Source organism: Suillus fuscotomentosus, assembly GCF_016647785.1.
Source record: "Suillus fuscotomentosus strain FC203 chromosome Unknown F5891scaffold_440, whole genome shotgun sequence".
Taxonomy (NCBI): domain Eukaryota; kingdom Fungi; phylum Basidiomycota; class Agaricomycetes; order Boletales; family Suillaceae; genus Suillus; species Suillus fuscotomentosus.
This window is the reverse complement of record NW_024539952.1, coordinates 3259-25402: the sequence shown is the minus strand read 5'-3', so window position 1 is coordinate 25402 and position 22144 is coordinate 3259. Positions and strand designations below refer to the sequence as shown.

At 47.3% G+C, this 22144-nt stretch overlaps 2 protein-coding genes across 2 annotated transcripts; one reads left to right on the top strand and one right to left on the bottom strand.

Moving 5' to 3' along the window:
* Nucleotides 1-15119: 15119 nt before the first annotated feature.
* Nucleotides 15120-18047, bottom strand: F5891DRAFT_1241611 (uncharacterized protein; the record flags this gene model as incomplete). Its single annotated transcript, XM_041369732.1, has 10 exons — nucleotides 15120-15198; nucleotides 15256-15437; nucleotides 15500-15682; nucleotides 15742-15891; nucleotides 15943-16190; nucleotides 16996-17353; nucleotides 17402-17622; nucleotides 17670-17789; nucleotides 17841-17885; nucleotides 17933-18047. The coding sequence occupies 10 exons, from the start codon at nucleotides 18045-18047 to the stop codon at nucleotides 15120-15122; spliced, it is 1701 nt and encodes a 566-aa protein (XP_041216233.1).
* A 523-nt stretch (nucleotides 18048-18570) lies between these two features.
* F5891DRAFT_1158740 (uncharacterized protein) lies at nucleotides 18571-21820 on the top strand (the record flags this gene model as incomplete). Its single annotated transcript, XM_041365222.1, has 4 exons — nucleotides 18571-19236; nucleotides 19293-19587; nucleotides 19800-21308; nucleotides 21362-21820. The coding sequence occupies 4 exons, from the start codon at nucleotides 18571-18573 to the stop codon at nucleotides 21715-21717; spliced, it is 2826 nt and encodes a 941-aa protein (XP_041216232.1). The 3' UTR covers nucleotides 21718-21820.
* Between the last annotated feature and the right edge of the window lie 324 nt (nucleotides 21821-22144).

The window sequence follows — 22144 nt, the reverse complement described above, 5'->3', positions numbered from 1 at the left end:
TCAAGTTTCTATGACTGCTTGAAATAAAAAGTAACATTTCGTAACATGGCGTTGAAAGCAAGCTGAAATTAGGAGGCTGTGGAAATCAAATACACACATTCTTAGCGTGAACAACAAGATGACAAACGTTACAAAAGAACCAGATGCAAAATGAGATAACTGTCCATGTGCTACAGTGTTGATGCTCATCGATGTATGAAGGAGACGCACAAAAAAAGCTCGAAACAAGCTCGCATTGGAAGAGGTCAAGGCTATGTGCTTGTTGCACTTGGCGTAATAGGACTAGTCGCAGGAGCAAGAAGTATCGTGGATGTCGAGGCGGCGGCAGGGTGAGTCTGCAATGACGACGCCTGGGGCTGGGCTTGACTTCCTAATTGATCTTGCTGCTGCGTTGGTTGTACATTTCCATTGACGTGTTGAGGAGATGCGCAGCAGAGAAAAAGCACGAGATGACCCAACAATCGGATGGGTAGTGAATGCGCATATCCTGCACGTGGTGTGGTAGGATTAGCAACTGGAGCAGGCGGTGTCGTGGACGACTCTTGGGCGTGCGATTGGCTTTGCTGCTGTGTTTTTTCTGGCGGCGGTGGAGCAGTAAATATAACCTGCACAGAAATCATTGAACACTAGAAATTGATATACCGGAGAAAGACATACCTCTCTATCCTTTACTGCAGCAACTTCAACTACACGAGGACGGTGACGAGAAAAGATAGCTCGCCCTGAGTGTTGCGGGAGTTTGGTTTCTTCATTGGTGTGGGGTTGAGAGTGGCGGAAAGGCAACGAAAGGCGACGGATGAGCGCACTCCCACTTCCCAAAGAGGGTGCGAGAGTGCGGGGACGGCGGGAAGAGGAACGGTGATGGTTACCATACGTTCTGGAGGACTGAGATAAAGAGGTCAGATCAGGGACGAATTAAAAACGCTAATGACATACATAAGCACCATCTGTCACATCGTTGAAAAAGCCTGGCGAAAGTTCATCATCCTCAGCCTGTGTAGCATCCGCCTAAATAGAATATCAAGGTTACAGCCACAGGGAAGGTTGAGAAACAAATTGCGTACATCCATGAATGACTCTTGAGCTGCAACCTGCGAGTGGGAGATTAGCGTAGTTTGGATTGAAGAACTATAAGCTCTACATCAGGTAAAGGTTGAAGGAGGTCTTCAAGGCCAGCTTCTTTGAGGATGGCGTGAATGTCCCATGTGTGGATATTGTTGTAGGAACCAGTGACTAGCAGTTTTCCATCAGCGGAAAAGGCTGCGGATTGTACACTAGATTTGTGCTGGAGAGGTGGTTCGATTGGAAGGTTCGTGTCGAGGTTCCATAGACGCACTGTCTTATCATCTGATGCACTTGCAAGGATGCGATTATTCGGAGACAAGGAGAAGCCGTTGACGAAGTGACTGTGACCCTCAAGCACGGCGATCTCCTGCCAGGTGGTTGTGTCGAATATCCTAATCGGGTCCCGGCTATGATAACCGGAAATAAGTTTCTTTCCATCCGACGTACATGTCAAACCCGCAGTTGCTGCATCATCGTCGTGTTTGAGCGTGTTAAGCAGCTCGCCTGTCTTTGCGTCCCAGATTTGGACTGCATTCTCCGAGTCCGCCCGTTGCAATTCTTGTCCCATCTGGCAAGTATTTGACTGTGAACAGGACGTCATGTCCCGTTTTGATTTTCAGGACAGTTTTGCGGCTCTCGATATCCCAGAATACTGCCATCCCATCGCGGGATCCGCTCAGCATTCGTTTACCATCTGGACTCCAGGACAATGCAACCAAAACCTGAGGGTGTTCTTGCAATAGTGCGGTAATAACCACCTCCCTCGTCTCGACGTCCCAATACCTCACTTTATAAGCGTCTGTGGATGTACTTGCAATTGTCTTGCCATCTGGAGACAATACTATGCTCCACATTATCGTGTTCCTCCTAGAGAACCACCGCTCTCCTATCTGTGCACCATTCTCTAGGTCCCATAGTCGGATTGAGCCATCTGGTGAACATGTGACAATGTGTCGTCTGTCAGGCAGGTGCACAATAGCATTTACCCGCCTGGTATGACCTCGCAACGTTTTACATGGCATGATCGTTGGCGTCTGACTGGTGGCAGAAGACATGGTCGGCACTCGGTATGGCAATAATTCCTGGTGAGTTGAGGGCCTATCTTGTAAGAAGCATATGAGCTATTGCTCGTGTAACAGCTCACTCACAGGAATCCAGTCCTCACCTACAAGACAACTTTGGCACTGTAGGAGTTGCTGAGTGGTTATATGAGAATGCAGAAATTCTTGCTGGAGCATGTGGTCAGCTTTAACCTACAGAAGAGCCAAGAGTGTCACTCACGGGAAGCACTATCTAGATGAACTGCTCAATTACCAGTGATCAGAATGCGTCTGGTGAGAGTTGAGGATGTTGGATGCTTGATCGTTTAAGCTGTCTTTTAAGGTCTGTCCCATGCACGATCCTTGTAATCGCTTCACAGCTTGTTGCTATGTAGCTCAAGCGCTCAGGCCTGCGACGGCTGACCGGTGCTAGGCTATGCCCATCTTCCTATACGTAAAGACTACGTTGGTGGTTATGGCAAATGTTCAATGGGGTGCCGCATTCCGTTTCCACTTGGTATGCTCATTTTCGAACTCGATGTCATTAACTCTTCCAGCACGTTTGCAGGTCACTGAGCGGCGCCTATTTCCAGGATGGACTTGTTTGTTTTCTAAGAAGATCCCCGTTCACATCGAATAGTTGACAAGGTGTCGCCATCCGTCGGACACTCTTATAGAAATCCTTGTATTTCATATCGCGCGACCTGTCTATTGACACGGTCATTAATGTGATCCATCGAATCCACCGTTTCATCATCTAGAACTCGTCTTGCGGAAATGGTATCTTGTAAACAGGAACTGCGAGTGCAACTGTTTCGTTCGCGAAGGCCATCTCATAGGCATGTATCGATTCTCTCATTCTTGTTCAGACCGACGATGACGATAACACCTGTGCTATGCAGGAATATCACAGCATGATACGAATATCTACGATTTCGTGAACGAGCCCCACACACAAAACAAGATTGTAGAGGCACTTTGACATTTTTGGAAGGAATGAGGTCCAAATGACACGGATGACAAGACTGTATCACATCGTCTTTGTCGTAATTCCTCGCTCATCTCAGATACGAAGACATTGATTTGTTGACGAGGCGTGATCTTCTCTCGGGGATACGTTCTCGACCCTCAACCCACATGCACCCTAAACGGATCCCCTTCTATTCACGTACGAAGAACTTTTATCGGTCCTCATGCGGAGATTGAGCTCACCAGAGCTACGTACCATCAGAGCATCACTCACAGGAAGTACAGCCGCTCAATCTCCAATTATAAGCGATCAACTGATGGATGTCTGATTAAAAGTTGAACACTTGTTCATTTGAGCATCTTGTAAGGTGCACTGATGTATCTGTAGGCTGTCTTGCGTCACTTCACTGCTTAAATGCTGTGTAGACGAGCGCTCATGCGCATGTCCGCAACTGGCACTATGTACAACTTCCTGTGTGAATTACGTTGGAGGTTACGCCAAATACTCGCAGGAGCCGCATTTCTTGTCTACTTCACATGGTTTTTTCCAGCCTATTTCTGAACTCAATGCTGTCATATTGTCCCCTTGACTCGATCAACCTGGACGTCTTGGTGGATAGAGTTTCGTGTACTGCTGATATGGCTTATCCTGTGAGTTAAGAGGGGAGTCGCTGTGATCGAGAACCATCAATCACTTGCATAGAAAAGTGATAATACGTATATAGCGGATATGCGAGTCTGGATCCTAACATGCACCAATACTAGTACACTATAGTACTTAACATAAAGATAAGCTTTGGTGAGACACTGCTGCGTAGATGTGCGGCAAAAGCCACATTGGAGAGAGATATTAACACCTTTGTCTGATTGTCCTACTGGGATAACAACGTAACGAAAGCACGCATCGTGGCCTCGGCACAATTCTTCACCTGCCAGGAAAAGCGTCATCGAAATGTCTGAGTCTCCACATCGTATCTCCGAGCCAGTAACAATGATTGGATAGTCAATGCTTCTGGTTCACAGTTACAATGCAAGTTCTCCTCGTATAAATGATACACGGCGGGCTAATTTGGTACTCACAGGACTGCCATGGACGCCTCAAACGCTCCCGAAGATGATAAAACAGCATCGCATCACTGATATTTCTATCTGGAGTGTTCTACAAGAACAGTATCTGTGTAGTATCCATCGTGAACTAGAACTTCACGGTCCGAGAGCGATTTTTCCACTGACCAGAATGTGATACGAGTATCTTGTGCTCCATCATGATGGCTTTCACTGAGTGAATCAAGACAGCACTATCCTCCTTTCAAACAACATGAGGGAATATCGTATATCGCGTGATGCTCGCAAGTCACAATATCAGGGTCCCGGTCATGTGCCATGTAGGCTGTAGAATATGTCAGTAGGATGCTCTGACACGAATGGACGAAGGAGCATAGCAAGGAAATCACCGATACCAATATCAGGGTGCGCTCGGTCCTGTCATGACAAATTGATAAAGGCAAATCTAGCAGCTGATTGATATCAGTCGACCGGTTCCTTATCCATACATGCTGATTGGCGCGACAGTTGAATTCATATTGTAAATTTGTAACCATATGCGTGTACCAGAAAGCGATCGCGAAGTTTTTTTTTTTTTGCAGGTGATCATCAGACAGATGGGTCAGAGTCTCTGAATGCTGATTGTGCTTAATTCTGGCAAGTTCGCGCCACCTACGAGTAACGACGGCGTGAGGGCGGGGGCCCCCCGATGAGCCGAGATGGTTTGCTGTTCTAGTGGTCCTCAATTGGATGCTTTGAAATTCGTTCTCCACAAACGTTTCTAATCGAACACAAGTAATTGGGGCGATTGCACCAATAGCCTTGAGATCTGATGCAAGATGGAGGGTAGCATATGGAGGTGCGCGAGACTGATGATCGATATCGATGAAGGGTGGTTCCACAAACACTTATCTATATCCATAGATGCTAAACCTCTACCCTGGATAACCGAGCGACTGGTCAACCAGTCAGCTTTGGGTCAGCTGCCAGATCTTCCCCAACACGTGTCCATGCCCTTATCAACCAACTCCAATTTAAAAGCAGGACCAAACCGTCTCACCGCATCAGCGTTGGTGGTTTCCTCGCCATCCTCCATCCTCCATCCTCCGTTCATGTCCCACTGGCCTGTTCCACAGCCTACACGACACATGACCTAGACATCGCGACTTTGGCCGCTCGTCACGGAGTATACAATACTCTCCTGAGGACAAGATGCTCGTATCACATTTCCGAAGGTGAGATAACTGTTCTTCGGACCGTGTACTAGTTTCAACTCACGATGTATCCCATACCTTTCCACTAGATCCTGCTCTCGTAGAACACTCTAGATGACAAAGACCGGTGTGTGATGATGCTTCATCTACATTCCTCGGTCTTCAGGAGCGCTCGAGGCGTCCATGGTCATCCTGTGTGCATGAGTTGACTTGACACGCGGCTGTTTATCATTTATACGAGGAGTATTTGCATTGTAACCGCAAACCAATAGCATTGGCTTTCATAAATCATTGTTACTGGTTCGCTGATACGATGCGGAGACTGTGATCATCACACGTGTTTTCGTTGTACCGTGGCTTCTGTAGGACAGTCAGATCAAATCAATTATGTGGCTTCGTGAGGTCTTGATTCACCTCTACCTGCCCAGTGAAATGGCGAAAGAACAATTATGAAGCTGGACAAGTGGGACCACATGGGAGGTTTCGTAGATGCATTCAAACTCGATCATTTTCATGTTGCTACGCCAGCTTGTGACTAGCCGCACTACTGACGCAAAAGATATAGTCTCTAGTAAGCAAACGTTGAAAAAAGTGGTCAACATGGGCATCTTCATTCCTCCCAAGATGATTTTTGATTGTTTTGGGCGTCTCGCGCAACCGCCGTCCTGGCATATGATGCTCGGTGTGATCAGAGCAAGACATTATCTTTGGAAAAGAATGAATGTATTAAATACACTGGCTGGGGTGGGGGATCCAAGGAAAGAACGCCGATGATTTGATTGGTACACGAGATATCTGTCGTGCAGCATCAGGATTTGCAGCCAGGACAACAACCACTTACCACTGCAGAAGGACAATCAAGGTTGAGGAGCTTGTGAAAAGTGAATTTCTGTCTAAGTGGACGACGTTAAGGAACTAGCAAATGACATCGATAGAGAGAAAATGATATTTACGAAAGAACTAGAAAGTACATTTGTAAGATAGTTGTACACGCGCTGCATCAATGACTATTGGTGTGTGGGGGAGACGCACAACAAAGAAAAAGTACGAAACGAGCTCGCAATGGAAGGGGTCGTGACTGCACGTTTGAAGCAGCTGTCGCGGATGTCGAGACGGCAGCAGGCCGAGTCTGCAATGATAACGCCTGAGGCTGGGCTGGGCCTTGTGATTGACATTGCCATGGGTGTGCTGAGGAGATACACAGCAAAGAAAAAGCACGACATGAGCCCACCATGGGATGGGTTGTGATTGTGCAGGTGTTGTAGTACCATTAGGCTGAGCGCGTGGAAGAGGTCGCGGCCGCGGAGCAACATACAATGCCTTCATGGAGATCATCAGACGCCAGAAATTGACACACTGGGAAAGGCCATACCTGCCTGTCTCGCACTGCAGCCACTTCGACAGCATGAGGACGCCTTGGGCGTTGCGGGAGTTCAATTTCTTCATCAGTGTGGGGTTGAGAGCGGAAGAATGAGGATAGGCGATCAATAAGTGCATCCGGACGTAAACCTGGAGGCGTTGCGGGATGACCTTCAGTTTCTCCACCTGTATTGAGTCGAGAGCAGGGAAAAAGTGACGACGGGGGAACGAGGATTGCATGTAGATCTAACCGTAAAGGCGTGGAGGGTTGTTGAAGTCCATCTAGTGCATCGTTCTCAGGTGAAGAACGGTGGATGAGTGAGGACAGGCGAGCGAAAAGCAGGCGGGGGTGCAACCTCGAAGGTGTTGGGGGTTGCGAAGTTTCTGTTGCTTCAACATTGTCGGGTACGCCCAGCACGCACACAAATATTGGATTCAAATACAAGTGGCGTACACACTCCGGGACAGTAAGCTCACGCTTACTCCTTTGACTTGCACCACGTACTCACATCAATGTTGTCCCAGGCTGGTTCCCGTCGCTTTCGTCCTTATTCCTCGGGCTCCACTATGCACGGCTCTTAGTATTAGCAGGTGCAGAGCGCCTTGATACGACACTCACGGTTAGTCAGATGCAGGGCAAATTCTGGCTCGAAGTCATGGCTAGTTCGGGTGTGGGACATCTCATGCACGAGGTTCATCGCTTACTTAATGAACATTCGCTCATGTATGTTGACGCAGTGAAATTAGGACGGTCCGACAAAACTGGCAGAGATTCTGGCAGATTTCTGGATGTGCAATGAACGCATTATGATTCGAGGTAACGTTACCAAGATGGTCGGGGAGGTTTAGAGGACTTGAACATGTCAATCAATGTATCTTTGGTTTTGGTTATGCGCCTTTTTTCGCAATGTGATCATTGCGTGGCAACCCGAATTACAGGCTCGGTGCAGAACATAAACTTTGAAGACGGCATTATTGGGTCAAAACTTGCTTCACTCACAAGGAGACATCCCATTAGGATTCTACCGGTACTTGACTGTCTGTCTGAACACGATATCTTATTCATACAATGCACATTCAACAAGTAAGGTACGTCGGATAAATATGTTGATACGAATAAAACGGCAGTTGTTCGAGAAGAGAGATTTAATTTGTTGTCGCATCGGTGTATGCAGTGGTGGCGAAACCGACTCGGGAGTTTGTCGTGTCGAACACCGAGTAAAACCGCTCGCTATGGAAGAACAATTCAGTATTTTATTTTCTCGGCAGAAAATTGCAGCTCAACGTACAGAAAACAATAACCGTTCGTGAAATCCAAGCCAGAACCGCTGGGGCTCCCAGTGCTACTGACGACCAGGTATATGCCGTCGGTGGTACCGCCAACAGCGTTGTTCAACGACCGAGGCCAGATTTGCGCATTCGGGGTGAGCTCATAAGTAACCCCACCAATAGTGAAATACAAAGACGAAAGCTTTGTGTACTGGTCGGATGAGATTTGTAACAAGCCAACGGTCTCATCGAAGGTCGCCCCCGTGGCAGCCTGATATTTATCGAAGGCATCTGAATGGTGAATTAGAAGGGTTTTGATGTCGTATAGGATACCTACCGGAGGCAATCAGAATCAGGGTGGTTCCGGTATCGACAATACCAGCGGTCTCATCCAAAATGGGTGTAGACCCATAGCTGATGGATTGATCAATGCCCCAGTATTCACTCGCTGGAGATTGCGATGTGATCGGCACGTAGCTGATGTCTCCAGTAATCTTGGAGGCGTCATAACCGCCGAATGTGAGCTCGCCACTGCTATCATCGGAGGAAGCAGGCGTGAAGAACACTCCGAGTACTTCCGAACTGATTGTTCCCTGCTTATAGAGGTTGTCCGTCACAGTTGGAACTTCATCTGTATTACTGACAGTGTCGTCAGTTAAATCGACTGGTCCAAGGCCAAGAAGTCCATCCAGGCCATCCATCCCTGAGTATTTAGATGCGACGCCGATAGATTGATTATCAATGACCAGGTCAGAGTTGAGCGTTACGGTGTCCGTATATTCCTCTCCAGAAGCGTAACTATTATCGCCATATTGAACACTCTGGAAACGGCTTGATCAAATGTACGTGCCACGTAGAGACAAATACTCACGAATGTATTGCCCGTGTCCTGGCTTGTAGAAGTCTTCTCATAAGATTTGTTAGCCCCGATCCAGGTATTTGAGCTTCCTGTGTCTACTAGGACTGTGTCTGTATGAAATTGACAATGCGTCAGATAAAGAAATGACAGGGGCACGAGCAGCTTACAGTACGTTGCTGGACTCCCCACGCCGATGTCAGCGGTGTATATCATCACATCATTGGTTGCACTGATGGAAGAGCTGCCACCAGCTTGTAGGGCTTGGATTCGAGCTCTATCTGCAGTCGCGATGTTCTTGGTCCCGTACGAGTTTATTCTAACGGCGAGCTTGAGAGTAGCCGTGCTTGACGCTGTCCGAGGATGAGGAAAAGCGCTCGCTGACAGAGAGAAGAAGGCAAGCGCCGGTAAGGCAAGAAGAGATGAAAGCGATCTAGAGGGAATCATCTTCTCGATGACATGCTTCCTACTAGTACCTGAGCCCTTTTATATGGTGGTCAGTAGTAGAAGCATCATAACGTTACACTTGGAATATCATAGAGGCGAACAATAGCAAGGCTTCGAAGTGGCAACTACGTTAGCTGCTTGTAATATGACCAGGCGCGGGGCTCATTGTGTGATATCATGTCCCATGAATTCATCTACGCAGGAAATTAGTGTCGGTTAGTAAGTAGCTGCAGGGGAAGCCTGGGAGCAACCTTTGGATAGCCTGCAGGATTTTATTACAGAACCCTGTATAGCAGAAACATGATCAATTCACTGCCAGTGAGAAAGATGTGATTCTGCAATTTCAGGCATCGGCCCATTTGGACATTTAATTACATAACGTAGGTTTTTTTCAAGTATGGCATGCTGGCATGCTGCACCAGTGCACTTCCTTTCCACTCTCTGCACGCCCCCTCCGGTCTGTTTTGAACTCAGTGTCATCAAACTATTCCAGGACGTTTACAGGTTCTGGTTGCAATACCTATCTTTAGGCGGCAGGCGGACTTGGTTGTTTTCTACAGATCCTCGTTAAAATTGATAAGACGTATCATGGATGTTACTACCACCCTCTCAAATACACATCTCTACCAGACGTCTACATCCTACCTGAATCCTCACATTTCATATCGCACAACCTGAGTATCGAGTCTCGACACACTATAGTCGGATTGAGCTGTCACATGGACCTGCGATGATGCATCGTCTGCAGCGCAGATGGACAACACCTTTTACGAAGCCATCATGGCCCTGTCCAGCCCTTGTATGAGTCGTCAATAGAAGCTCACAAGGCGTTGCTTACGAGACAGCTTGCTAACAGGGATTCAGTCCCCACCACAAGGCAGCTTCGGGACAACGTATGCATGCTGTTGCTGCTGGGCACCTTTCAGGCATTCAAAATCACTGGTAAGCAAGTGGTCAGCTTGAAGAGCCTGGAGTATCACTCATGGGAAGCACTTCTCGGACGTTCTCAGTGCTTAATCACCAATGATTAGTGGGTGTTGGGGTTGGAGCCGAGGGAGTTAGGCACCACTTCGTTTTGTCTTTTAAGGCGGGTCCCATCTGTCATCGATATCCTGTGTTCGCTTCGCCGTGTAGAGATAGTGCCCCAGTCTACCACTGGCAATATGCGCATCTTCAGATAGACTATATTCTGATGTCTGTCGTGCTAACAATATTCGAATGTTGACCTTTCCGAATCCTTCGTCACCAAGTCAGTATGAAGTGAATAAAGCTTTGGCCGCCGAGAATACTATGATATTAAGAAATCAGAAGGCATGACCCTTATCGCCCATTCGCCACTTCTGATCAGTGCAACAACGCCATGCACGCATGGCAATGCCCTTCTATGGCCATAATGCTACATCTTCAGACTGATCCCAACCCCGTTAGCGTAAGCTGGCAGGCATCGTCTGATGAACTGACCAGCGGCCTCATAAATCAACTTTCATCTCAAGTAAAAACAACGTACCATCTTCGTCTTGAGTGGCAGTGAACCTGCTGTATAAAGACCAGTGCCAGCGAAAGTTTACTAATCGTGAATGCAGGTATATTGCAACGTTAAATGTTGACCCTGTGGACTTGTCCTGGCGGTGGAGACTGCAACATCCAGGACAAATCACAGGGTTCAGCATTACAATAGAGATCCTGGCAGTCATTCGGAGAAACGGAATGGAATGATCTGGCACTTGTCAGTGAATTTTGCGAAGACTTGGGGGGACTTGTCCTGCATAAGGCAGTCACAGTGAAAGCTGGGATTGCCATGTAAGTTAAGGCAGAGGCTTCGAGCTCGTTATGATTACGCACCGGGGTCCCAGTCAGATACCGGACTTAATGTGGTACTCGCACGTGAGGGTGATGCATTGATGACTGACCCGCAGTCATGTTCACAATAGAATGCCTAGTCTTGCGATCTCGCGCTCCAAAACGATGCTCGTGTTATGCGAGGGGCGATTCACTCGCTGTCCATCACTCCGCGAACACATAATCCTTCAAAACTCTCGTACTGGTTCATCATCGTCTTTAAGGACATGGGAAAGCTCGTAGGGCAATTGACGCAAGTATCAAGGTGACTAAGCCTGTGAAGAACCAGTATCTTTATTCGACGAGAAGGCGCAACCTGGATCGGTGCGTTAGGCACCAAACGACAGTTCCATCAGACGTCCATCGCAAGTTAGTACAGTTCCTTCTTCCAACGGCTTCTATTTACTCAGCATGTATGTGTCACTTCCATTACGGTCTGATTGCCCTTCAGGACATGCGGAGTATCTCCATTGCAAGAGATGCCTTCGACCAGAATTAGTAGGCGCAGGAGGTGGACCTCATAGGGCTATGACGCAACTATGACGGACTAATGGAGGCTAGCACCCCTTCTTGCAACATATCACTCACCTACTATCACATGCCGTTCGATCCGACATCTATGGAGCATTTGAATTTGACAGGGTCCGCAAGATTCTATGCAGTGTACAGGCACTCGACATGTGATCTTCTACCTGTGCTATTCTCACATACATAAAGCTAAAGGTACACTGCGTCATTCTCATTCCACAAGAAGTCGTTATAATTTTCTGCATCATATCTAGTATGGAGTCTGGTGTAGGAACAACAACGCTACCTTTGGAGGCACGAATTGCTCGTTATGACGAGTAGTGAGTTCTTCCGTATCGTCCCAATTCTTAGTATCAATCTTCTTTGCAGTTTCGATCCGTGAGTATCTCCAGAACGGAATTTTTAGCGTTTGAACTTGACAATTCTTCCAGGCGATTTTCAACAACCGTCTACAAAAAGACGAACACAAACAAACAGTCAAAACACCTCAAGAGACTGAATCAAAAGAAACCAGTCCTTGTCATCCGACGAGTCCTGGACAACAAAGGCCGATACACAGGGACTGAAATTGACATCCGAAGTCAAGAACTTTGCGATGTGCTTATGGAGATACACCAAGGTGTGGAGGGCTTAGAACTCTCACGAAGTTCCCCTGTCGTAAGCTAAACATCACATATTTCAACATCGCAATAACTTTCTCATAATGTGTTTCAGTGTGACACGAAGTTGCTCTTTCTCTCTTTCAACGAGCTCAAGGAACGACTAGAATTGGAAAGGTCGAAAGGCACGCCAAACGCTCCGCTAATTTCTGAAATCGAAGTAACTCTTTACTTTATCTTGGAGGAACACAAAACCACCTTCGCTGACCTTCAGTCATTGACAAGACACGAGTACATCACCTTTGATTTACTTTGGACATTATTCCGTCATGGCACCCTGGTCTTCAATCGCCACGAGTTTACCGAGCAGGACCGCATTCTCCAAGTGACGCGCTTTGAGATCACACAAACAGATGAAGGAATCTTTGCTGCAATATATTGTCATGTGATCACTGACGACGGCGAGCATTTTGGAATTGCTGAACAAGAGCTTTCGATCCCGTCGTTCACAGGAGAGCGAAAGATACAAAGCCTGTCTGTTTTTCCTCTCTCCTTTCACTCGAATGAACGCGACATTCGCAAATTTGTTGCCAAACGAGGTCGGAAATTTGCAAGCTTGCAATGTCAGACTTATGGTGAGATTTCCGGGATGGCTGCCTGTGTCGTCAACGATAATGTTCGAAAATGCAGGGTGAGCAACAATAACCAGTCCCGCTTAATAGTATGGCCTATAACAAATCAATATAGGCTTCCGGGCGCGTCATGATCGATCCTGGCGCATTTCGTATGTTTCAGCCTGACTCTCGTCTCATTCTCTCGGTTTCTACCCCGTTGAAGCGAGCGGAACTCGAGGAAGAGCAATACATGATCTGCACTCCTGTTATCATGGGCTTTTGCTTCAGAACAAAGCAGTGGGGTGCGAGAATTCCATGCTTGGTTCTGCACATTTCTATAACAAACTTATATGTCTCAGGTGGATTCGCTCTTGACTACCTGCGGGACGTATCCTGGTCATTGGAGCCTTTCGATCGTCTGGTCCTGGACAACAGACACAAGGAATTGATTCATGCATTAGTGGAGCAGCACGCATCGCGTGCGTCGAGCTTTGATGACTTTGTAGAGGGGAAAGGAAAAGGCCTTGTCGGATTGCTTGCAGGTCCACCTGGATGTGGTAAGACACTTACAGCGGAAGCAGCAGCAGAGGTATTTCTCAACATTGCTCATGATTTCATGTACCCTCACCACTTTCGGTCAGGTGACAAAGCGTCCTTTGTATTGTATTTCAGCTGGCGAATTGGGGTCTAGTCCTGAGCATGTAGATGACGGTCTGACTCAGATTCTGGAACTTGCCCAACGGTGGAAAGCAGTCGTTCTTCTCGATGAGGCAGATGTTTTTCTGTCACGGAGGGGGGAGACTGATGTGGAGCGGAATGCCTTAGTCTCTATTTTTCTACGGCAGCTGGAATACTATCAGGGAATCATGTTTTTGACGACCAACTTGGTCTCACAGTGCGATGCTGCATTTGAGAGTACGTGCTTTCGCTTTTTTGTACTTGGATTCCTCAATCAATCGCAAAACAGGCCGAATTCACTTCACGGTGCACTACCCGCTGCTGTCTCATGTCTCGCGCAGACAGATCTGGAAGACATTCATTGATAAGACAGTGGATACCAACCAGTCCTCAATCAGCGAGGCTGAAATCGATACCTTGGCTCGGGAAACGCTCAACGGTCGTCAGGTATGTTGATCATTGCTTTCTTTCATTTCGTATAGTTAGAAGTAATAATGCCAACGGGATTCTAGATCAAGAACACTGTGGGAACTGCTCTCTCCCTCTCGTTACATTCGAACACACTGCTTTCTGTGATTCACATTCGCACAGTGCTCGATTCCATGCAGGAATGGAACAAAGCTCGGGAACATCACAACACTTATTCGGCATCTCTGCATAAATCAAGTTTGCAGGTCGCCGTCCCGGCTGGCATACGACTTGAAAGTGCAGTGCATTACAGTAAGTTCGCCTTCGTTGTACCCTGTGGGGATTTTCGGGCCATACAGGATATTTGCGAACAGTGCTGATCAGATTCAATCTCAGTTGCACACATCTCGATTGTTATTCTTGCATATCTCTTCTTGCTTAAGAGTGCATAGGCTGGCCAGACTTGGCCACATGTCATTGATTGGACCTTATATTGCACTACGCCGCGGCCACTATGCCCTAGAATTTAGACACTCAGCTATGTTTTTACCCGCCACTCAATGGGCACAATTCAACACGTACATGGTTGAATGTCCGTTCTGTAGGGTCTACCCCAAATTCAATATCGCAGACTGCATACCATTATAAATTAGGCGTCATGTTCGACTGGCTCGGGAATAGAAACCATGCAGCGAGAGGAAGCTTTGGGCAACTAAGGACTCCCTCGTAATTAGCCACCGCAGTAAAACTTCTACTTTTTGGCGAACCTGACCTATTACATTTAATGCGCAAACAAAATGTTTTTATGACTTGTTCTCGCGATCAGTCTATAGTACTAGTACTACTTATCTGGTGTTGATCCTCAGTTTGTGAGGCCTAGTGGCCCGGGATCATCGGGAAAAAGCTCCTTCACAAAAACAAGGTAATTTCAGTGAAATCCAGTGAAATCGAGTACGACCAGATTTCTCAAGCTCGGTCGTAGTTACTTCGAATTACTTCGAATTTCTTCGAATTTCTTTGAGTTTTCAGTCATTATTCCTCGAATACCATCAAATTATTTTGAATTCGGTTGAAGTCGACATACATAAACATTGATTAAAACGAGATATCACAATCAAAAGATGTGAAAAGAAAAGAAAATATCAGCAAACTGAGAAGCAACTGACTCGGTGCCATATTCATAGCTTGATTTATTCTTCGACCATTGCATCGAGATCGAGATAGTCGCAAGTGCTTGATGAGGCAGTGGACGCCGAGTTCTCGATTGCACTGGTGTTGAGTTAGTCAGAGTGCCCAACAATGAAGAATGGCGCAAGCAAGACGCACCTGACTGCCTTGTAAAGCCGTGCCATCAGTGCATGGTACTTCTTTATACTGCCATTGAAGATGCGGTTGAGAGTCGCTTGGTGAGCCTTGTAAACACCGACGTGGGAGGAGGCATTGAATGATTTGACTTGCGCATTTGAAGGCGGGTTGCCGCTACTCCAATCCTTCAATATCGCATAAATCTGTGGAGAATGTTATGTAGTCAGTATACAGAGTTTGAAACAGTATCACAGCCGGTGCCTACCATAGTTGCAGTCAAACACACCATAGCCACCGGTAGCTCTGGCTCATTGTTTCCATCTAAGACAGAAATGAAATCATCATGGCACTGACTGCCAAATGAGTCCTCGCCGCCATCAAAGAATGACAATCGGATGATGTCAATGGTAGCCTCATCACAAAACGGTTGGTCCCCAAGGACCTTACCCTGGGTAGTAGATGAGAATCAGAGAAATGAAGAGAGAGATAACAAAATACTAAACAGACCTTGGCATCGGTTGGAAAAATATACTTGTGACTTTTAAGAAGGTCTTCTACCTTGTCAGCGCAGCCTTTCTGGAGTCCAAAATGTGATACAACAATTTGATGTGCGAGCTTCTTGAGATTGGTGCGGAAGGAGCTCATTCGTCCCTCCGGCTTGTAAGTGTATTAGTTTCATTCAAATAACCATGCAAAAAGAGTACATACGATCCCGGCCAGAGCCAGTGCGTAATCAAAGTCGTGCTTCATCCTCTTTAATATCGCATATTCCTTGCGCTTCCCAGCAGCGGTATGGACCGCTTCCAGGGCCATCTTTCGCTTCTGAGTGATGTTGGGGAATGTGTTGTCGAAGAGAGAGGCTTTCTTGAGTTCGAACATGGCGGCCTTCAACACATTCTGTATCCGGGTGTTTTGAGCCTTGAGGTTGATAGAGCCGTCTGCTGAGTAGACTAGATCTGTGAATATGGGCCATGTAAAAGAATGATCAGACTCAGAAGCTGACACATGAGTGACATCTGAAGCTGGCCGCGGCGGCACCACAGTCTCCACAAATTTAGGTCTCTACACAGTGTGATGTGAGACGGAATCATGGGAGTGTGCAGTGGAACACGTCACCTCAAGGTCTTGTTGTTACGCACTCAAATAGATCTGTTATGCGGAGCCCTAAGAGGGGCGTCGTCCGCTAACGTTCGTGACGTAACCGGAAGGGTCCGGTGTAGCGACTGAGACTGGCGACGTCGAGTCGGCAGATATCAGAGACGCGCGTGTCACGTGACTTCTAAGACGGATGTCTTCAAAGTCATTGACGTTCTCAAAGTAAGGACAGTCTTGTCCGAACGATGAGGTGGTCGATCGAGGTAGACTTAGGCGCGATGAGCACCTAAGAAAAGATACTAGAGACTGAAGCTGAGGGGGCTTCAGAGGGAAGTATGTTCGAGGGAAGATTGAGTAGATTCAAGTTAGGGAATCTAGTACAGAGTGACCGACTACTTATACTAAGTGGAAAGGGTTAAGGGCAAGGCTACCGTACTGTAGGTAAGGGCAAAGGGGAGACGGAAAGGGTATAGGTACGATGGTGGCAGAGCCTGATTAGTGATGTAAGGTCGAATGCGGAATGAGACCGAGAAACGTTGGAACGAGCCAACGGTAAATGATACAATGTGCAGCATGCACGAGTCAAAGGAAAGATAAGACAAGATAAGGAAAGCCACATTGGTGGCACGAGTCAGAACGAGTCATAGCCCGAAGGCACGTGCGCACGTTGGTGCGATAGGAGGGGGATGAGGGACGGGAACGGTCCCGAGGATCCGGTCAACGGATAGTCGGTAGAGAAGTGCGAGCCGGAGGCATACGAGGGCGAGGACGAAGGGGAAAAATGATAGGGGGGCCATGTAGCCGATGTTACTTGTAACACTTGTCGTTCTTCTAGCTTGCTCTTTTTCTTCTTGTCTTTCTTCTTGTCTGGCTGGTGTTTGGTGACGGCTGTTGCTTCACGGTAATATGGCTTGGAATGACCATCAGAGGCTTTGTCAGCAACATCAACTTGAGGAACACCGGCAGTAGTGCCAGAGGCCATCCATTCAGATACATTGCTACCTGTGCGCACAAAATGGGGAATCTATGTCAAAAGGTCAATTTCAATGTTTCTGACAATGGGGTCAAGTACCTCTTTAATGAGTTCCTCCTGGGAGAGTGACTCAAAGTCATCATCCTCAGGAACTTCCATGTCGTTGTCTGATTTTTCAGATGCATCGTCACTCTCTCCGTATTCACTAACAGTGTCACTATCTTCAATTGACACCGTGGCTGATTTCGAAGAGTGCGTTGATCTCTCACGACCTCGACTTTCAGCATGACTGATAACTTCATGTGCTTCTTGACCACGGTCTGCTGTTGAGTATCTCATCTGTCTCAAGTAGCAGTCTGTAACTAACCATTGTTGTGATCTAGCTTTTTTGCAGGTATCTTCCGTGCTAATTTGGCTGCAGGTGCTGATTGCAGTCCAGTTACTGTGGGTGCGCGCTTATGACTGTTGGCCGTTGTCTCATTCCAAACTGAAATCAGGTGCGTTTTAGTAACTGCTTTCTAACTGTGCAAGTGCTAACCTTTCCGCTCTAAGGCCTTTATCTTCGACGACCGTTGCAATGGTTCTTGATGATTGTGAGTCCCTCACAATTTTCTTTTATGTACTACTTACTATCTGTATCGCCTTGATTTTCACCACCAGATTCTTGACTCGCCTTGGCCTTTGTTTTGCTGTTCCGCTTGTGGGCGGCTATTTCTGACGGTGTTAGAGATGCTCTGGGAGGCATGCTGATGAGGGGGCAAACGGGAGGAAGGACTGAATGCTGATGAGGGGGCAAACGGGAGGAAGGACTGAAAAAAACTGCAAGGTTCGCAGTCCGCTGCCATTTTGAAGCTTGTAAGTTTGTTTGTTGCTGCCACAGGGCCGCATGCCATCACGTTAAATTTTGCAACTAAACCTTTTCTGACCTGGATCTTCACCAACAGGGTGCGTTTGGTATTGCTTTCACTTTTGCACTTTGTGAGGGCGTGTCTGCTGGGGTACTGCTTTCGCTCTTGCACTTTGTGAGGGTGCGTCTGCCAGTGGTAATACTTTCACTTTTGCACTTTGTGAGGGCGTATTAGTCCACTGTCATTTGGTTGCTGTGCTGTATGTTATCACGTCAATTTTTGCAACTAAACCTTTTCTGACTTGGCTCTATCAACAGCCCACGCACACTATTTGGATACCTTTGTCTCTTTACGCATGCTGTTCGGATACCTTCGTCTCTTTATCTACGCCTGTTTCTCGCCTGTTTCTCTACTGTCAGAATGAACACTTGCCCAGGCTGTGCAAAAAACTTCGAGCATACTGGATACGCTCATCACCTAGCCCAGACCATAAATCCATCATGCGCTGCTCAACTACAACTTTCTGGTCTTTTTCCAGAGTCGAGCGATAACGATTCTGATGGTCTTGCAGAGGATGGAGATACTGACAGTCTCAATGGAGGAGATGCAGAATTTACAGGAGACTACTTTGGCTACTACGATGAACAAGATCTGGAATGGCCAGACGATAACCACGATGAGCTCCCCTTGGAATCTGATGGAGAGGATGAAGAGTATCATGACACAGCACTTGAGCATGGGTGGGAACACCCTGCAGATCCTGTCCAGCAGGATATCAATGGTGGGGATGATTTCGAAAACTCGGACAACTCGGACACACTGTCACAATCACTCCCAGCCAAACGACAAGAAGCAGAGGCGCCCCTTGGTCACCAGCCCATTGTTGAGAAATTTCCAAGGCGCCATGCAGGTGCTCCAGTCCACCACTCCCGCACTACAGCTTTCGAGTCTTATAAGAATGTACTGCAAGGTGCAGAAAACGTTTGGGCCCCCTTCGTGTCTCGCACAGATTACGAGGTCGCAAAGTGGGCAAAACTTCGTAGTTCTGGCTCAACTGCTTTTTCCGAGCTGCTTGCAATCGATGGTGTGAGCTTTCTCAATTGGATCATGATGGGCCGATATTTACGATGACATTTATATAGCTTCGTGAAGCCTTGGGTCTTTCATACCAGAACTCCCGTGAACTCAATCAAATTATCGACCGACAGTTACCATGTCAACGACCGCGTTTCAAACACGAAGAAATTATTGTTGCAGACGAGGCATTTGATGTTTACTCGCGCGACGTCATGGAGTGTGTCAAAGCTCTTTATTCAGATCCTGAATTCTCACCACATCTCAACTATGCTCCTGAACGCCATTATGCCGATGCCGACAAGACTATCCGAATGTATCATGATATCCATACAGGCAAGTGGTGGTGGTCCACCCAGGCAAGTCGTCAGACAATCTGTTCGAGTCATATTGAACTTAATGGAACCTCTTTTAGAAAGAACTTGAAACAAAGAAACCGGGAGCAACAGTCATACCCATTATCCTTTCGTCTGACAAGACACAGGTCACTATGTTTAGAAACAAATCTGCCTATCCAGTCTACATGACAATAGGCAATATTCCGAAGGAGATCCGTCGAAAACCATCTAAACGAGCGTGGATTCTGCTTGCCTATCTACCAACTTCGAAACTCGATCATATCACAAACAAGGCTGCTAGGCGTCGAACGGCAACTAATTTGTTTCACGCTTGTTTGCGCCGCATTCTTGAGCCTCTGAAAGTCCCTGGCGAGGATGGCGTTGCTATGGCCAGTGGGGATGGTGCTGTGCGTCGAGGGCATCCGATTGTCGCTTGTTACTCCGCAGATTACCCAGAACAGCTGTTGACGACTGGGGTAAAGTCAGGAGAGTGCCCGAAGTGTGATGTCCCACACAAGGAGTTGGGAAGTCCGCATTTCCCGGTAAACCTGCGAGACCTCAATGCAATTCTTGCCGCATTGTCCCTCGTCGACGAGGATTATGACCTGTGGAGACGAGCGTGCCAGGAGTGTGGCATTAAGCCTGTCTTCAAACCATTCTGGCTGGATCTCCCGCACACCAACATATTCCAATCCATCACGCCGGATGTGTTGCATCAGCTCTACCAGGGTATCATAAAGCACCTCACTGAGTGGATCAAGGAGGCATGTAGCGAAGCTGAGATCGACGCTCGTTGTCGTAGGCTTCCCCCAAACCACAACATCCGCTTGTTTCTGAAAGGAATCAGTCACCTCTCACGTGTTAGTGGAACAGAGCATAACCAGATCTGTCGCTTCCTGCTTGGTATTGTCATTGGCATACAGTTGCCTGGAAATCTCAATAGTGGTCGCCTTACTCGTGCCATTCGCGGCATCCTTGATTTCCTTTACCTTGCTCAATACCCTTCTCACACAGATCAAACTCTAGCACTGCTCGATGATGCCTTGACACGCTTTCACGATAACAAGGATATCTTCCTTGATCTTGGGATCCGATCGAATTTCAACCTCCCGAAGCTTCATTCCTTCCGTCACTATGTACATATGATCAAAATGTATGGCACGACCGACAACTACAACACCGAGTACACCGAACGCTTACATATTGACCTCACGAAGGATGCTTACAGGGCTACCAACCATAAAGACGAGTATAGTCAAATGACGCTCTGGCTCGAAAGACGTGAGAAGATGTTGTGGCATGATAACTTTGTTAAGTGGCGTCTGGTTGGTGATCTTGCCTCACAAGAAAGGCCACCACCAGACATGGATTATCGTCGGGCAATCAAGATGACGAAACACCCGACCGTCAGACGTGTTCCATTGGATCACATTGTGCAGGACTATGGCGCCACTTTTTTCACAGCAGCATTGGCTCGTTATGTGGTTGGCAGGAATCAACCTGGTTTATCTGCAGCGCAACTGGAACGAGAGGCTGCTCATATCATTCTTCCCTTTGATGCTGTGGCTACATTCCACAGGATCAAATTTCACGCAATCGATGCTCACGGGTTCCAGGACTCGAGTGTAACAGTAGATTCTGTGCATTCTCAACCATCGCGAAAGGACAAGAGAGGGCACACGATCCCCGCACGCTTTGATACTGTTTTGGTCAACGAAGGGGATGGTGGGATAACGGGCGTGAATGGTGCGTTTGCATTTGTGTGAACACGGCCGTTAATCTGACTTTATTCCAAAAAGGATACCGTGTTGCGCAAGTTCGCGTCGTCTTCACGCTGACAAGTCAAGCTACAAATTTGTTATTCCCCGCTGGACCTCTAAAACCACCCGCCCACCTTGCGTATGTGGAATGGTTCACACCCTTCCAGCAACCTGAATCACACCATGGGCTGTACAAAATTTGCCGTCTGATGCGTCATGGAGAGCGTCTTGCAAGCATTATCGATGTATCGGACATCCGCAGGAGTGTTCATCTTTTTCCAAATTTCGGTGCAGTAGTACCTCGTGAATGGACGAGCAGTACCGTTCTGGAGCTCTGTCCCAGCTTCTTTGTAAACTCGTTCAGTGACCGACACGCTTATTTAACTATTGTTTGAGGAATATAACGAGATTCGTTGAAATACTCTCGAAATACATGTAATTTAACAGATTCGTTGAAATACTCTCGAAATACATGTAGTTTAACAGATTCCCTGAAATTCCTTCTTTTTTGAGCCATTTTGTGAAGGAGGTTTTCTCTGATGATTCTCATCAATGTACCGCTATTCAAATCGGGTCTGCGTTGATGTCGGACCACCGTCGGACGTTCAAACGTTCAGCGCTCAGCTGTGTGCACAGTGACATGAATGGAAGCTTGATACACCATATCATTATCATTAAAATTATTTAGCTGACCTGCAGACAGGTGATAGTGGAGCCTTGCGCGCTGATTGAACGCTCATTTCAATTTGTTGATCGAACTATCTGGTCCGGAACTAGTGGAATCTGCGGGAGATCACATAGCTTCCTCGTCAACGTTGCGCT